We start from the raw sequence: 15,796 nt of genomic DNA, 5'->3' as shown, positions 1-15,796 counted from the left end.
GTTCTCATCCTGAAGCAAAGTTCTTAACCTGAAGCACTATTTCTGGGTCAGCGGAGTCTGTAACCTGAAGCGTATGTAACCCAAGGTACCACTGTATATACTTAAGTATTCTTAGTGCATTCTATTTGATTCTATGTGCTCAAACAGAGGCTCAAATTTGCAAGATATGGGGTGGTGGGGCTTTCATTTTGTTAATACCTTGTGCACCCACTCCTTGTCTCATATATTTTCCCTATGACCACACAAACGCATTTGAAAGATTCCTTTGACTCCCAAAATGGAGACTCAAAGAGATCTGCCCTTGTGTTCTTGGACTCACCCTCCTCTCTGCTCCCAAGTCGCAACTGCCTTGAAATTCCTGTGAAGAGGAAAGAAAAACAGCCACCCCCCAAACAGCCTCACCTGTTGAACTTGCAGGGGAGGCTGTGGCTGCTGCTGCTGCGGCTGCTGCTGAGGTCCTAGGGGCTGATAAAATGTGGCTGGCGGCTGCGCTGGCGGCTGTTGCTGCTGCTGCTTTAGGAACAGCTGATGCTGTGGGGTGGCGGCCTGGGGCTGAGCTGGAGGGGCTTGCGGTTGGGAGGCAGCGGGCGGCTGTACAGGGGGCGGCTGCTTAGGCTGAGCTTGCGGGAGAGGCGGAGTCGGCTGAGGCAGGGCTTTCGGCTGTGGGACGCTGGTAGGGAGGGGGGCCTGACCCCCGGCCAAAGGCGCTGGAGCAGCAACTGCAGAGCAAGAGGAGAGGTCAGAATGCATCCATTTCCTTTACTCCTGTTCTCCCCCCCCCCAAGTGCGTACTTTTTATTTAAACACTTAAATGCATAAATATTTAGCTGTGATTCTCGCACTGCAGGAGTTGGGGTTCTCTTCCAACTCTACAATTCTGTGATGCTCTGAAATGAGGATGGATCAAAGGGCTGGAAGATCAAAGAAGGGCAAGGAAGGCTAGAATAGGCAACCAATGGAAGAAAGGGAAAGAAAAGCAGGTGCCTTGTTTTTCAATAGTTTGCAGCCTAATCTTCAAGAGAATTATGGTACGATCTCATCTTGCATGCATTTAACTTGCACAATTTCATACATACGTGGTTCAAGGAGGATGGGTTGAAATTCCACATGTTAAATCCAAGCAAGTGGGAGAGGTTAAAAGGTACATTCACGCTGGGTATGCTTGAGGTTACCGGGTGCAAAAGCAGCTTTTAGGCTCTCCATCTTGCTTACTGGGCAAGGCCCACTTTGCTGCATGGGCTCTGGAAGTAAGAGGACTCTTTCTACCTCAACCCGCTGGCTCCAAGGGTTTGGGTATGTATGGCTTTTGCGAATACGTGGAACCCTGGGAACTGAACCACCACATAAATGACTACGAGGCTTTGAAAAGCTGGCATCAGTGGATCAAGTTCATCCATTTTGTTGAATTAATTAAACTAAATAGCTTTAACTGGGGTTTTAATAAATGTGCCGAATAAATCATTACTGTTTTGAATTCTATTGTGCTATTGTCTTCCTTAGTGGGTTGTACAAGCCGCTATTCTGAAATAAAGCTGTTTCTAGGGTAGGGTAAGGGGCACTGGGGGACGCGGGTGGCGCTGTGGGTTAAACCACAGAGCCTAGGGCTTGCCAATCAGAAGGTCGGCAGTTCGAATCCCCGCAACAGGGTGAGCTCCCATTGCTCAGTTCTTGCTCCTGCCAACCTAGCAGTTTGAAAGCATGTCAAAGTACAAGTAGATAAATACGGTATTTTTCGCTCTATAGGACGCTTTTCCCCCTCCAAAAATAAAGGGAAAATGTGTTTGCGTCCTATGAAGCGAATGCAGGCTTTCACTGAAGTCTGGAGAGCGAGAGGGGTCAGTGCGCACTGACCCCTCTCGCTCTCCAGGCTTCAGGAAGCTATCCGCAAGCCTTGCAAGCCCGGCGGGAGTTCCCGCGGGCTCACAAGGCTTGCGGGCAGCATCCTGCCGCCCGAAGCACGGGGAGTGCTGTGCAGCGCGCCCTGGGCTTCGGGCAGATATCCGCAAGCCTTGTGAGCCAGGTGGGAGTTCCCGCCGGGCTCCGAAGGCTTGTGGATAGCAGCCTGTTCTGGGGGCTGGGGTCGGGGGAAGCTTGGGCTTCCCCCGCCCCAGCCCCGTGCCTGGGGGAGGGGGGGAAATATATTTTTTCCCCTTTATTTCCCTCCCCCCAAAACTAGGTGCGCCCTATGGTCCGGTGCACCCTATAGAGCGAAAAATACGGTAGGTACTGTTCTGGCGGGAAGGTAAACGGTGTTTCCGTGCGCTCCTCTGGTTCGCTAGAAGCAGCTTAGTCATGCTGGCCACATGAGCCGGAAGCTGTACGCCGGCTCCCTCGGCCAGTAAAGTGAGATGAGCGCCGCAACCCCAGAGTCGGCCACGACTGGACCTAATGGTCAGGGGTCCCTTTACCTTTAAGGGGCACTGGGGATGAGTCTATGGAACCAAGGGGGTGGGGCCCCCAAACGATTTGGGAACCTCTGGTCCGCATGAGCAGCAGAGCCCTCAGAAGGAAGCCTGCCTGGGCATTGAGGAGTGCAAGTTTAGCCATGCAGAGAACGAAAAGTAGGTTAGGAAGTAGCCCGCAGTGGGGCGCCCTCTCACCCTGTGCTGTGGGCCTCTTTCTGGGAGTCAGGGCAGGCTGGATGGGAAGGATCCCCGGGTTTGGTTGCGTCTGCCCAGCTTTGGGTCTTTGGCGTGGGGTGATGGATGTTTCAGTCGTGGGGATAGGATCTGTCAGCCTGAAAGGAGATGGAAACATGGACACAAAACTAAGATTCTAGAGGAAGACAGCATAGTGAAGAGCCTCTTTCCATGACCCACCCTTTCACTGGAGCACCCCCACCTCACAACCATCCAGTTGGCAAATGCCCCCTGAAACAGCCAAACCCCACCCCCACCCCGGAAAAAAAATCACACACAGAAAAAGGCGACCACAAGATCCATGTTATGCACGACAATGGCACAAATTACACAAAGCATGTAATTTTAAGCAACTCTATGCATATTTTCTCCTAAAGTGCATAATTCGTTCCAGCTGTGGAACAGGGGTTTTGCAGCCCTAGAAGTTTAACTGCAGAATCCCAGGTATGCCATTTAGGCCCTTAGAGCCGCCAAGTCGTGAGAGTTGGCACTAGTGCAGAGGAGATAGGGGTAGCAGTAGAAGAGCAGACGCTGAAAGCCAGTGTGGTGTAGTGGTTAGAGCAGGGGTCGGCAAGGTTTACCTTGCCTGGGCTGGTTCACTCCAGCGGAGATCGCTCCGTGGGCCAGATCACACCTGCGATTTTTGGCGTCTGCGTCTGCGCAGATGCGATTTCCAGCGCCGCGGAAGTGAGTCCCCGTGCAGTGCAGCGCCAGTTTAGTGCAGCCCGCAGGGACTTGCCAAGTGGGCAGCTCTGTTTGGGGGCAGCTTGTGGGCCGGTTAAATGACCCCCGTGGAATGCTTGTGGACCATGGGCCTGAGGTTTCTGACCCCTGGGTTAGAGTGTCAGACTAGGGTTTGGAAGACCAGGGTTTCAATCCCCATTTGGCCATTAAATACAATTGGGGTGACCTTGGGCCAGTGGCTGCCTCTCAGCCTAAGCTACCTCACCTTGGGGAGGTTAAATGAGGTGGGGAAGAACCATGTATAACCCCCTTGAGCTCCTTGGGGCAGAAATGCAGTAAATATTTTTTATATACTATAGAGAAATGAAACACACACACACACACACACATATATTAAACACAGAGGTAGGTTGGCAGGGAAGGTGAAACTAGGAGTACAGTGGTGCCTCACAAGACGAAAAGAATCCGTTCCGCGAGTCTCTTCGTCTTGCAGTTTTTTCGTCTTGTGAAGCAAGCCCATTAGCGGCTTAGCGGATTAGCGCTATTAGCGGCTTAGCGGGCTTAGCGGATCAGCTGATAAGCGGCTTAGCGGTCAGCTGTTAAGCGGCTTAGCGATCAGCTGTTAAGCGGCTTAGCGGCTTAGCGGATCAGCTGTTAAGCGGCTTAGCGGATCAGCTGATAAGCGGCTTAGCGGCTTGGGAAAAAGGGGGGGGAGGGGAAAAACCCTGCAGGAACTCGCAAGACATTTTCGTCTTGCGAAGCACCTCCAAAACGGAAAACCCTTCCGTCTAGCGGGTTTTCCGTCTTGCGAGGCATTCGTCTTGCGGGGCACCACTGTATTTCAGAAAACTGCTATACTGTTTTGTCTACTCAGCAGACATCCAAAGCCCACAATAAGAACCACACGATCAAGGCAGAAGGTTCAGGAGCAACATATCAGATGGTCCCACCACTGGGTACTCTTAAGGCAGAACCCAAAAAGCAAGGCGGGCTTGCAAAATCCTCCTGGCACATTGAATAAAGTCTTGCCTGTTGCATCACTCCCATCGGCCATCACAACCACCCCACTCAGCATGAAATAAAGGCCGGTTGGCACATGCTAAATTCAATTTGTGAACAGAAATGTTGGAAACAATACACCATCTGCACTTTTAATAGGTTTGCAGACAAGCAAACCAAAGGGCCCTGAGCTTGCCTGGCAGTAGCTGGCAGGCTCAAGTGTAACTGTTTATGCCAGAGCCGTAAAAAGAACTGTGGTCCAGTTCTAAATCACTTTGGTTCTCTTCCATTACCACGATTCTACAATTATAGCTGTGGGGAACATCTTTCAAGCAACACTTAAGCAATCCGCCCCTTCCGGTACCCTCGTCCCCGGCAAAGACAATACAAAACTAAAATAAGGAGCAGGTGCACCACGGGGGGGGGGGGGGACAAAACAACAAGCCACTGGCCCAGATACCTCAAGAAATGAGACAAACCCTGCAGCAGGCAGAAGGAAGCAGCTTCTCAAGGAAAGGAAACAGAGGGCTGTATTCTGTGATAAGCACTAGAGTTCAAGGATGGTTTTGATAGGCAAGGAAGAAGAGAAGAAGAGTTTGGATTTGATATCCCGCTTTATCACTACCCGAAGGGAATTTCCCCTCCCTTAAAGCCCATGGGAACTGCTGCCATTCAGTTTAGACAACACTGAGCTAGATGGGCCAATGACCTGATAGAAGACAGCTTTCTCTGTCCCTATAATAACATGAGAAAGGGTGGCATGGACAGGAGGGTCTAGAGCGGGCACACCAGGTAGGAGAAGGATGAAAGAGATGAATAACTTTTTATTGGCGGGCGGGGGGGGGGGGAGTTTTCATGAGATCTCAAAACAGTTACAAGATTGTCCACAGGGAGCAGGACTGAAAAACTTGGGCGGGGGGAAATCGCCCCAATTCTACTTCACATATAGAAAAGTTTGAGTGTTTGTTTAAGTTATCAATTTTTAAATAGTTAAAGAAAACTCTCAGGGTGGTTTACATTGTTCTCCTCCTCTTTGTTTAATCCCCACAACAACCCTGTGAGGTAGGTTAGGCTAAGAGGCAGTGACTGGTCTAAGGTCACCCACCCAGAGAGCTTCGTGGCCAAGTGGGAATTTGAACCCTGGTCTCCCAGGTCAGACATTCTAACAACTCCATGAGTAGGTAAAATGTATTAGCTACACCACACTGAGCAAAAACAGAAACAAAACAAAACAATAAATTGTCATTTAAATGCAGGTTAATATATGCCTAGTTCCTCTTTTTTACACTGGATAAATGGAACATGTGGATGTTCTTGCATTTGTATTTCTGTACTGTACTCTTTTCTCATATTTGTATTTTACGAAACTTGGAAGAAAATAAATACGTTTAAGATTGAGGCAGGTGTATATGAACTCAGGTGTGGTCTTTTATTTGTTTCACTCCAAATTCTAGAAGCTTCCCCATAGTCAAAATGTCATTAATCACTTCTGAGAGTGGAACTACTAATTAGGGATGGAGAAAGATTTCATTCACATTTTTAACTGGCTTAATTCATACATCCTGGATGAACATACAGACTGGAACATAACTAACCTTCTGATTAAGTTATGCTTTAAAATGTGTTCATTGAGATAAAATGCCTATTTAACTATGCATTTCATGATTTAAAAACATGTTTAAACACATATGACATAATGGTCTCCTTCATTTTGTTCTATTATTTATTGATTTTAACCAAAAGTTTTACGGGTGGCTTCTGTTTTCACTGACGTGTTTCTTTGAAGTTTTGGTTCTAAATGTTGTATATACATTATCCTTTTCCTTTATAAAATTATCTTACCAAGTTCATGTAAACTGTACAGAGATTTTGCCTATTACGGTAAGTGCTATATACCTATTAGTGATTATGACTGACTGATTTTTGACCTCAAGTTCCAGCGCAGCAGTATGAAATGGCCCCAGCTCTCCAGAATGCTTAACTCTCTTAAGCAGCACTGCTAGCCTTTTACAGTCTTTTGCCATGGTCCATGGAAGAGTCAGGCACCCTCACCTGGCTTTTGGCTGGCTCTTCTTAGCAGCAGCTTCACTCGCTTTCACTGGTTCTGGGAGTTTGGCAGGGATCGGAGAGTTCTGCAAATGGAAACCCACACAGAGAGCAGAAAATGACGGGGGGCTGTCAGAGGCAACGGAGAGCAAGAGGCAAACTGAATGGGGAAACGTAAAGCTCTCCTAGGCTTCACTTCATGGGTAGGTAAAATTTATTAAGATACTTAATAAATCCTTGGGATGAAAGAGGAAAACAGCACCAGGGACTTTTCCACTTAACAATCCCAAGCCAGACAGAATTAAAATACAAACCCCTGGCAATATGAGCATAGAAATTACATGATGTCTATTTATTTCTATAATTGTAGTCAGGCAAATGTTTATGATGGTCAACTGTATTTATTCATAGCCTGCCTTACCGGGCTGCCCATTCCAGAGCAGGTCACAATGTATTAACATGCAAAACTATAAGGCAGTAATATGAAACAAAACACATCTGAAAATAAAATAGCAGTAGCGATGTAACACCAAAAGGACAAAAACTGCTACTACCACCAGCGTATTCTTAAGTAAAGAACCATACAAATTCACTACAGTTCATGAGAAAAGTGTGCTTCGGCTGTACGGAAGGCATTTCATTTGTATGATTTCAAACAAACATGGTTGAAGGAGGACTGGCTAAAACTGTGCAGCTTAAACCCAAGCAAGGCAGAGAGCATAAAAGCCCTTTTTGCACCAGGCCCGCTTGGGGTTCCCCAGTACAGATAGAGCTTTAAGCTCTCTGCCTTGGTTACCAGGCATGGCCCGCTTAGCACACTGGTTCTGGGATGCCCTTGCAAGATCTTGCAGGGCTGTCAGAGTTCTTGCAAGATCTCACCTGAGCATTCCTAGCCTTCCAGGGTCCCAGCCAGCAATCAGGGCAGAGAGCTCTTTTGTGCCAGGTAACCCAAGTGGACATGGCACAAAAAGGCTTTTAAAGTCCCACCTTGTTTGCTGAGAAAGGCCTCCCCGGCGTGTGGGTTTTGGCAGTGCGAGACATACTCACTCTCTCCCCCTCGCCCACTAGCCATGCAGAAATACCAAGGCTTTGGGTATATGTGACTTTTGTGTGTACACAGAACCCTTGGAACTGAACTCCCAACATAAGATGCAATCATACTGTACAGAGAAAACACACCTCCCCATACACTAAGCTAAATTGTTGTGGTTTCCCTCCCTTTTGTTGCTTCCTGGCAACCTCTCAATAAATTACTCCATGACTTTTGCAGGCCCAAAAATAGTCCTGGAAGAAGAGAACTAAAGAACTTGTGGGGTTATTTTACGGATTCTTGTATGGTATTTTGCAAAGAGGGATCAGGCATCACTCACCTGTACATTCTGGACCGGACATTCCCTCTTAGCGAGCTTGAATGCAAAATAGGAGACCTGGTAAATTTCAGGTCTCTTGTCAGGGTCTGGTTCCAGCATATACCCTAAGAAACAGAAGACCTATTAGGCTTCGGTGGTGTGGCATTTAGGTATGGCCTAGGAGGGACAGGGACAAGTCTTACTCAGTATCACTTTCAGGATATGGATGCTGGAAAACTCAGCCCACAGGGACTTGCATAGCTTCCAAAACCCAAGGACATCCCACACTGCTCATTAGCCTGGTACAGACACCACAGCAAACCATAGTCTACTACTACAAGAAGGAGCCTTAGCTACCTGTCGACTTGCCTGCTTCTCCTCTCTAAGAGATTCAAAGTGGTCTTACTTAATGGCTTTGGAGTCTTGGAAGACCTTCTAAGATGAGAACTGCTTGGTACATTGCTATAATCTCCCCCAAGCTCTCCATAAAGGGAAAACACCTGGCAGAGAAGAGGGGGACGGTGGGAGGAGCAGGTACAGTTTCACATCTTGACAGCTCCAGCTTCTAATTGGATAATTACTTTGCTAGTGGCCCTCTTTTACTTTCCATCACAGGGCAGGGGTGCGAAAGACTTGAGTTTGATGCTTATGGAGCAGAACTTACTCCCCCCCAAAGACCCTCAAAACTGTTTATTCAGTTAACCCCTGCCCCTTTAGCATTTCCCAGACTGGTGTCCTCCAGATGTTTTGGGCTACAACTTCCATCTACAACTACAACTGATGGCAGTTGTGGTAGAGGCAACCGTGTGGGGAGAGATCCATCAATATATGAACATCTGATGGAGTTCACAGAAGTGGGCACCAAAATAAATCTCCTAGACTTGTGCCCAAAACCTTTGTCCTTATAAACAGAAGTATTCTGGGTTCCAAACCCAAACACCTGGCAGGACGTAGGAGCAGTTTCATGCTAGTTAGCTTTTTAAAACCAGAGTTGAGCTGTATTTCCAAACAGATACTCACGTATGAGGCAGTGCATGTCGTGAGAGTAGCGCGAGTTGTCAGGAATGGTGAAGTTTCCATCGCAAATTGCTACTTGGCTCTCACCAAATGGCAAAGTAAAATAACAGAGTTTGTACAGCAAACAGCCCATGGCCTGAAAGAAGACGAAGAATTCTTTAGTGTGCTGCAGGAACGGAGACCTGGTTACCTCCGTTGTCATGTAAGGCCTTGCTGGATTTTAGTTGCAACAACAGAAAACAAACCTCTCTTGCTGACATGACCTGCATCAGATTTCAGGTCAGCAAAACCCCAGCCTGATTTGAAGCTAGGAATGTAGGAATTGCTGGCTCTGCTAGCAATTGTTCCAAGTTTGCCTCTGGTGAACCAAGATTGCTGTTTCTGAACTGGAAGAGATGTGTAACATCAAAATTTGCAATCTAAAGCTTATAAAAAATTGGCAGCTGCCTCAGTTCTCCAAAACAGAGCACTCTGAATTAAACTAATCGCCAGACACTGCAGGCCAAGTTCTGACCATTGTGCAGCTCACACCATCCACATGGCCAAACACAAACATCTCATTGGTGTGATTCCTTTTCAAAGAAGAAAGCATCACAAAAAGGCCTCAGTGTGAAGTGTCTACACAACGCATTTCTCTAGGCCAGTGTTCACTATCCTGGTGCACTCCAGATGTTTTAGACTACAACTATGAATGACCATGCTTGCCAGGGTGGATGGAGTTATAGTCCAAAACATCTGGAGGGCACCAGGTTGGGGAATACTGGCTTAAGCAGATGGCAGGAAGGAAGGGCAACCAATTCCTCCTCGCACAGAGACCGTTGTTTGGTGTGTTTGAAACAGCCCCTGCTGTGTGTGTGTGTGTGTGTGTGTGTGTGTGTGTGTGTGTGTGTTGTTTTACAAGAAGAAAAATCTGGGAAGCTAGCAGCCCACGGACCCTAGATGAGGAGAGCAGATCTAATCCCAACAACCATCATTTTCTACTATCTGCAGGCAATGATCTCTGTTACCTACTTTGGAGTAAGGCATTTAGTCTAGTTCTTCAAAAGCAGCATTTGCACATAAGATCTGGGTCTTAGTGTCAATTTTTGAAGAAGTGAAAAGCAGTATTCAAGATATGCGAAAATAGAACATAAGATACAAGTTGTCTCTGAAAGAAAAACATGATGATGGGTAAAGAATCATCTCAAAGTCCTTTCACGGGGGGGGGGGGGGTCAGTCAAGTGCTTATATTGTGCTTCAAGGAACCTCTACATCAGACATGGCCAAACTTGGCCCTCCAGGTGTTTTGGGACTATAACTCCCATCATCCCTAGCTAACAGGACCAGTGGTCAGGGATGACAGGAATTGTAGTCCCAAACATCTGGAGGGCCAAGTTTGGCCATGCCTGCTCTACATGTTTGGTCTGAGATTAAAGAATGGAGCTGAAACTCTCAAAACAGTACGTCTTGGATTTTTAAATGCATGACTGCAAGACACGAATGTTACATCCATGCATCCAGATGCCCCCCCCCCCCAATCCATCTGCTTATTTGAAAGCTATGGCTTGTTTATGCTCAGGAGTCTGCTTTCTGAATGCAGTTTCTCTAACTTGTGTAGATTTATATGTTATTGGATTTTTTTTATCGATAAAAAGAAAAAACATCAATAATTAGTTATCTATGAGTTGTCAAAGAACTGGAGAAATCAGTAACAGAAGAAAATGTTTTTGGCAAGAGATGGCAACAGAGAAATGAACACTCAATTATTTAAAAAAATAATATTAAGTGCTATTTTTGCACCCTGATGAAAGGATGTTCTAGCACAACTAGAAAACAAAGGAATAACATTTGATGCCACTTCCACCTACCCACACCCATGCAAAAAGGCTGTAGTTTTTACTTGGACTGCCTTAAGCGGTTATGAGAATTGATTATTATTTTTTTGTTTCCAAAGTCACTAGTGATGTAAAAAGAGCTCAGAAGCAGAATTTATGCTGATCACATCCTAGTTACTGGGAAGTGAATACAGAAAGAAAAAAGTATAGTGCAGCCATCTCCAACCAAGTGCCCTTCAGATGTTTTGGACTACAACTCCCATCATCCCCAGTCATCATTTATGAAACCCAGAGATTTAGAAAAGGCAGGGCCTGGCCCACCCACCAATGAAAAATGCAATTATTATTGTTGTGGTATGGGAAGCAGTTAAATCAGATCAGCATGCTATTGCAAGGAATATACATGTTTTGGAAAAGAGAAATAAACCTGCTAAAACTTTGTCTAGAATATTGACTACAGGAGCAGATGATGAAGCAAACCTCATGAATGAAACAAAAAAATTTGGGAAATCCAGCTGTTTCACAGGATAAAGTATGCAATTCTCACTGAGGCAGCCCTCCACCCACTCTAGTCTTTCCAGGCAAACAAGTTACTCCAATGCAATATGGTCCAGTTCACTCATTGGTTTTCTCTGCAAGAATAGATTGGATGGGGTGTGGGGAGGAGGTGGTGGGCCGGAGATCTCTACTGGGCTGAGAGTTCTGCCTTTAGCACAGTGGCTGATCAGGCCCTTAGTGCATCTAGTCCTTTCTTCTGAAATGCAACTCAGAAAGCAGCCTCTTGGAATAATCTCCAATTGCTCATTTTGATTTATTAAGCCCCATGCTATTCACAAGGGCTCTGGGGCGGGTTACAACTTCCAAAGATGAAAGGGGGGGAACCGAGGCACAAGAACAAATCCAAATTGCAATGTAAATTCACTGCTAATTAAATATTTAAAAACAAATGTATATATAAAACCACATTAATAAAACATGCTGCTAAGTATGCCTCATTGCACTGCTAAATATACCCCACGTAACCAAAGGGTTGCGACGGTCATCTCCAGGCTTGACTACTGTAATTCGCTCTACGCGGGGCTGCCCTTGAAGCTGTCCCAGAAACTCCAGCGGGTACAGAATGCTGCAGCGAGGCTCCTCACGGGGTCTCTGCCATGGGAGCATATTCACCCAGTGCTTTTCAAGCTGCACTGGCTCCCGGTGGAGTACAGGGTCAGATTTAAGGTGCTGCTTTTGACCTTTAAAGCCATTCACGGCCTAGGACCCTCGTACCTATGGGACCGACTCTCCCGGTCTGCCCCACGGAGAGCCTCAAGGTCTGTAAATAGAGACCTTAGAGGTCCTGGGCCCTAAGGAAGTCAGATTAGCCTCAACCAGAGGCAGGGCCTTTTCAACACTGGCTCCGGCCTGGTGGAACGCTCTGCCTCATGAGACCAGGGCCCTGCAGGATCTGATTTCTTTCCGCAGGGCCTGTAAGACAGAGTTGTTCCGCCTGGCCTTTGGCTTGGAGCCAATTTGATTCCCTCCCTCCCCCTCTTTCTTTTTTCTTTTCCTTCTCCTCCTGCGATGAGGCTACATTTTAATATTTTAATGTTCCATTATTTTAATGTTGCATTTTATTTTTGTTTTTAAGTTGTAATCATTCTTCTTGTTTTTATTATTGCTTGTAAGCCGCTCTGAGCCCGGCCTTGGCTGGGGAGGGCGGGGTATAAATAAAAAATTATTATTATTATTATTATTATTATTATTATTATTATTATTATTATTATTAAAATGGAAAGTTTGCTGCCCTGAGATGTCAAAGGCTTGTGTAGATCAAAAGAGGGAGGGAATTTGGGTTGTAAAAGAGCCACTTTGATTCCATTTCTATCCTTGAGGAAGGCAAGAGAGTGAGGGACCTGCAAGCTTCCAGCCAGCCATGCTGTAGTGGAAGCAGGGCTGGCCTGGCCATGAGGCAAGGTGAAGCAATTGCCTCAGCATGGCAGGCACAGGACAGTTGGGAGTAGTGGCAGAGCTGGACCCATAAAGAGCATGCCATCTGCTGCCTTTGCTGACACCACTAACACCGCTGCCCACCGCCACTGCCATCTCTTCCCAATGGCCTCCTTTTACTCCCCGTTTTCTGATTGTCCTTGTTGTGGGTGAGGGAGATGAAGGCAGCAGAGTGTAAGGGTAGCATTGGTGGGGAAGGGGTGGCACTTTCTTGCTTTGCCTCAGTGGCAAAATGTAGAGGATCACCACTGAGTGAAGTGGCAGGTCTAAGGGACTGGGAACCATGGCAGACAGAAGACCACAGGGAAGGGTGGGCAACCAGGGCAAGAGATTTGCCAGCACAATTTCTAGCAAGCCACATGCAGGCAAGTAACTTCACAAAACCTTCTACATACCCAGATGTCTGCTCTTGTAGTAATCAGCTTGCCGCTATAGAGGTTGACCATTTCTGGTGCTCTGTAGGATAGTGTGGTGTACCTACAAGGAAACCAAAACTCACAGGGTAGCCGGATAAATCAAAATGGTTTTATAAACTATGTGGTGTTTCCTCTACGACTCACATCAACGTTTACTCTTCCTTGAATGAATTCTAGATGTAGAACTGACAGCAGCTCAGGGCACTCAGAAATAAAGAGATTTCAAGATCGCATCCCAGACTACCACGAAAAGAGGCTACTGTTGAAAGCCAATAAATTTATAATTCGTTTGTTTGTTTTCTGCCCTTCACCCTAAGGTCCTAGGTGGGTTATAGCATTAAAAACAATAGTTAAAATAATTGAAAACAACTTGCAATCATAAAAAAATAAGGTGGGTCCTAAAAATATGTCACCTCAAGTGTCAGGGTAAAGGTTAGCAGCAGCCCAGCTAATTAACAGCCCTCTTCTAGTTTTGAAACCACAATAATTAAGATTTAAACGAATGTTCCAAAAGCACAGAAACAGGCTGCTCTTTTTCTCTCTGTTCCATAGTCAACCAGCTATGACGCTTTCCATGCAGAAGCAGCCCCAGCCAGACACAGGAGAGGCCCACTAAACCATCCCTCACTCACTTCTTGATTTCCTCCTCCACTGCATTCACTCCTTCAAGCTGAGGGTTCTGGAATTTGTTGGTGGCGCTTCCAAAGTCACACAGCACATAATGGCCACGATCGTGCAGGAGGATATTTTCCACCTGGAAAGAAAAGGTGTGCATACCAGGATGAAGGGGAAACGTAATTCCTTTTGCATAAACATTTCTCTTTCCCCCAGCAGGAACCGGAAACGTGAACTTGGGAGCAGTGGTGGCAACTGCGGAAAGTGCCCCCGACTTCTGAAAGCCACAATCCCCTAGCCATCAAGCCCTACTTGGTTTTCCTCCCTGAAGACTTTTCACATGGTGATTGAGATATCGCCCATGGAGAAGGTCACCTGATACTTCATAGACCAGCCTTCCCCAACCTAGGGCCCTCCAAAGGTTTTGAAATACCGCTTCCATCAGCCCTCTCCCCCATGCTTCCACCATACCGTGGTGCTGGCTGCGTCTGATGGGAGCTGTAATCCAAAACATCTGGATGGCCTCAGGTTGGGAAAGGCTGCTGTGGACTATTTAGGAATTTTACAGTGGGTGTAAGATTCTGGCAGAGCATTGCAACTGTCACTCCCTACATATCCCACTGCACACAAAGGATTACCTCCGTAATGTTCTACAGATGTTCCAGCATTTATTTTTATGTTCTCACAAAGCTACAAATCCCCTTTTCCTAAAAACAATAAATGGAACTGATGCCAAGGCACACAACAGCAACTATTCAACACATTCATAGTAATAAATGATTGTTTCTACATTCATCTTGGGTACTCCTCATTTGCTTGGTGGGAATTTTGAGAAATTCTGATTTTGAGAAATTCTGATTTTGAGAAATTCTGATTTTGAGAAAGCATTTCCCAAGAGCAAAGGCAGGAAACCTGTGTCCCTCCATATGTTTTGGATTACAATCACATCAGACCCAGCCAACAAGGTGAATGATCAGGATGACGGGAACATCTGGGATGGCACCAGATCCTCTGGCCTTGCCTTAAGAGAAACAAATATATTTCACTGAGAAACTCAGATAAGCAGAACCTTTGACATCACTTAAATGCCCTGAAAGAGCTTACGATCCCCCTATTTGAGAGGCCGGGGACACAGGGTCATCCCCCACCATAAAGATTTCTAAGCGCACAGATCCATGCACACCACTTTTCTGTAATTGTAGTGTTGATTACATTACTTTGAGCGCTCACACAACTTGGAAGAGAGCCTCAAACACTGTGTAATAAATGTGATAAAGTCAAACACCTGCCCCCAAAACATCTGGGGGGGGGCACCAGGTTGGGGAAGGCTGCTATAGGCAGGCAGTGAGAGGCAAGACAATGCCTACCAAGTGGGGTTCCACCAACTGCCCACTGACAACAGCTCAAGGTTAGTCAGAAACTGGTGGTGCAAAAACCCTAACAGCCCAAATGTGAGTGATACCTGTGCACAAAACTGTTGTTTTCCAACACCAGCAAGGTACTGAAAAGGAACTGCCGGTAACACACCCAGTCATGAGGACCTATCACTGCTCTAATATCAAGGAGAGTCTCTGGGCACCAGAATACTATCTGCATGCCAACCATTTCTACAAGGACACTGTAAGTTACCTTCAAATCCCTGTGGACGATGGGCGATTTGCACTGGTGCAGCCTGGCCACAGCTTCGCAGGTGTCACAGAAGATCTGCAGGACTTCGCTTTCCGTGAAGCCTGTCTGCAAGCGCTGATTCATGAGGTTCACCACTTGGCCTCCTGGAAAGAGTAAAGGCAGAGTAAGAGAGAAGGAGAGCCAATATCAGTGGTGAGACACTGAGCTTTCTAAGAGGCTTTACTAACCACAAGGCATGCAAGGAAACATGGCAGCATATTGGCACAGGGTATCAAAAGGTGCCCTGTGTCACTGGTTCCCAAACTGGGTGGTACCACCCCTTGGGGAGCAGTGGGACTACTGGGGGGCAGGCTGAGAAACAAGGGGGTGGCAGGAGGCACTAGAGATGGGCTCCTCCAAACATGTTGCTCACTTATGTGCAACTGACAATGCTAGAGCCTAGAGCAAAACACATTCATTTCGTATTTAAAGTTATACTCCTCCTATATTTTTCAAATCTATTTCCTTTGGTCACGCTTGCTGGTATTTACAATTCTGAGTTGTCACAATATACCAATAAGTGGGTAAAAAAAGGTAAAGGACCCCTGGCAGTTAAG

The 15,796-nt window shown here is 46.5% G+C and overlaps 1 protein-coding gene across 20 annotated transcripts in view; it reads right to left on the bottom strand.

Moving 5' to 3' along the window:
* The window catches only part of AAK1 (AP2 associated kinase 1), a 109,592-nt gene that overhangs the window by 51,635 nt on the left and 42,161 nt on the right, over positions 1-15,796 (bottom strand). For all 20 annotated transcript variants that reach the window (XM_028741152.2, XM_028741151.2, XM_028741155.2 and 17 more), the window contains exons 5-12: positions 15,201-15,343; positions 13,589-13,710; positions 12,936-13,017; positions 8,738-8,870; positions 7,739-7,842; positions 6,375-6,454; positions 2,601-2,737; positions 403-719 (exon numbers count right to left, since the gene is read on the bottom strand). In XM_028741152.2, the coding sequence (XP_028596985.2) occupies positions 403-719; positions 2,601-2,737; positions 6,375-6,454; positions 7,739-7,842; positions 8,738-8,870; positions 12,936-13,017; positions 13,589-13,710; positions 15,201-15,343 (1,118 nt within the window). The remainder of the gene's footprint in view (positions 1-402; positions 720-2,600; positions 2,738-6,374; positions 6,455-7,738; positions 7,843-8,737; positions 8,871-12,935; positions 13,018-13,588; positions 13,711-15,200; positions 15,344-15,796) is intronic.

Source organism: Podarcis muralis, chromosome 7 (assembly GCF_964188315.1).
Source record: "Podarcis muralis chromosome 7, rPodMur119.hap1.1, whole genome shotgun sequence".
Lineage (NCBI taxonomy): Eukaryota > Metazoa > Chordata > Lepidosauria > Squamata > Lacertidae > Podarcis > Podarcis muralis.
This window is presented reverse-complemented; position numbering and strand designations above follow the sequence as displayed.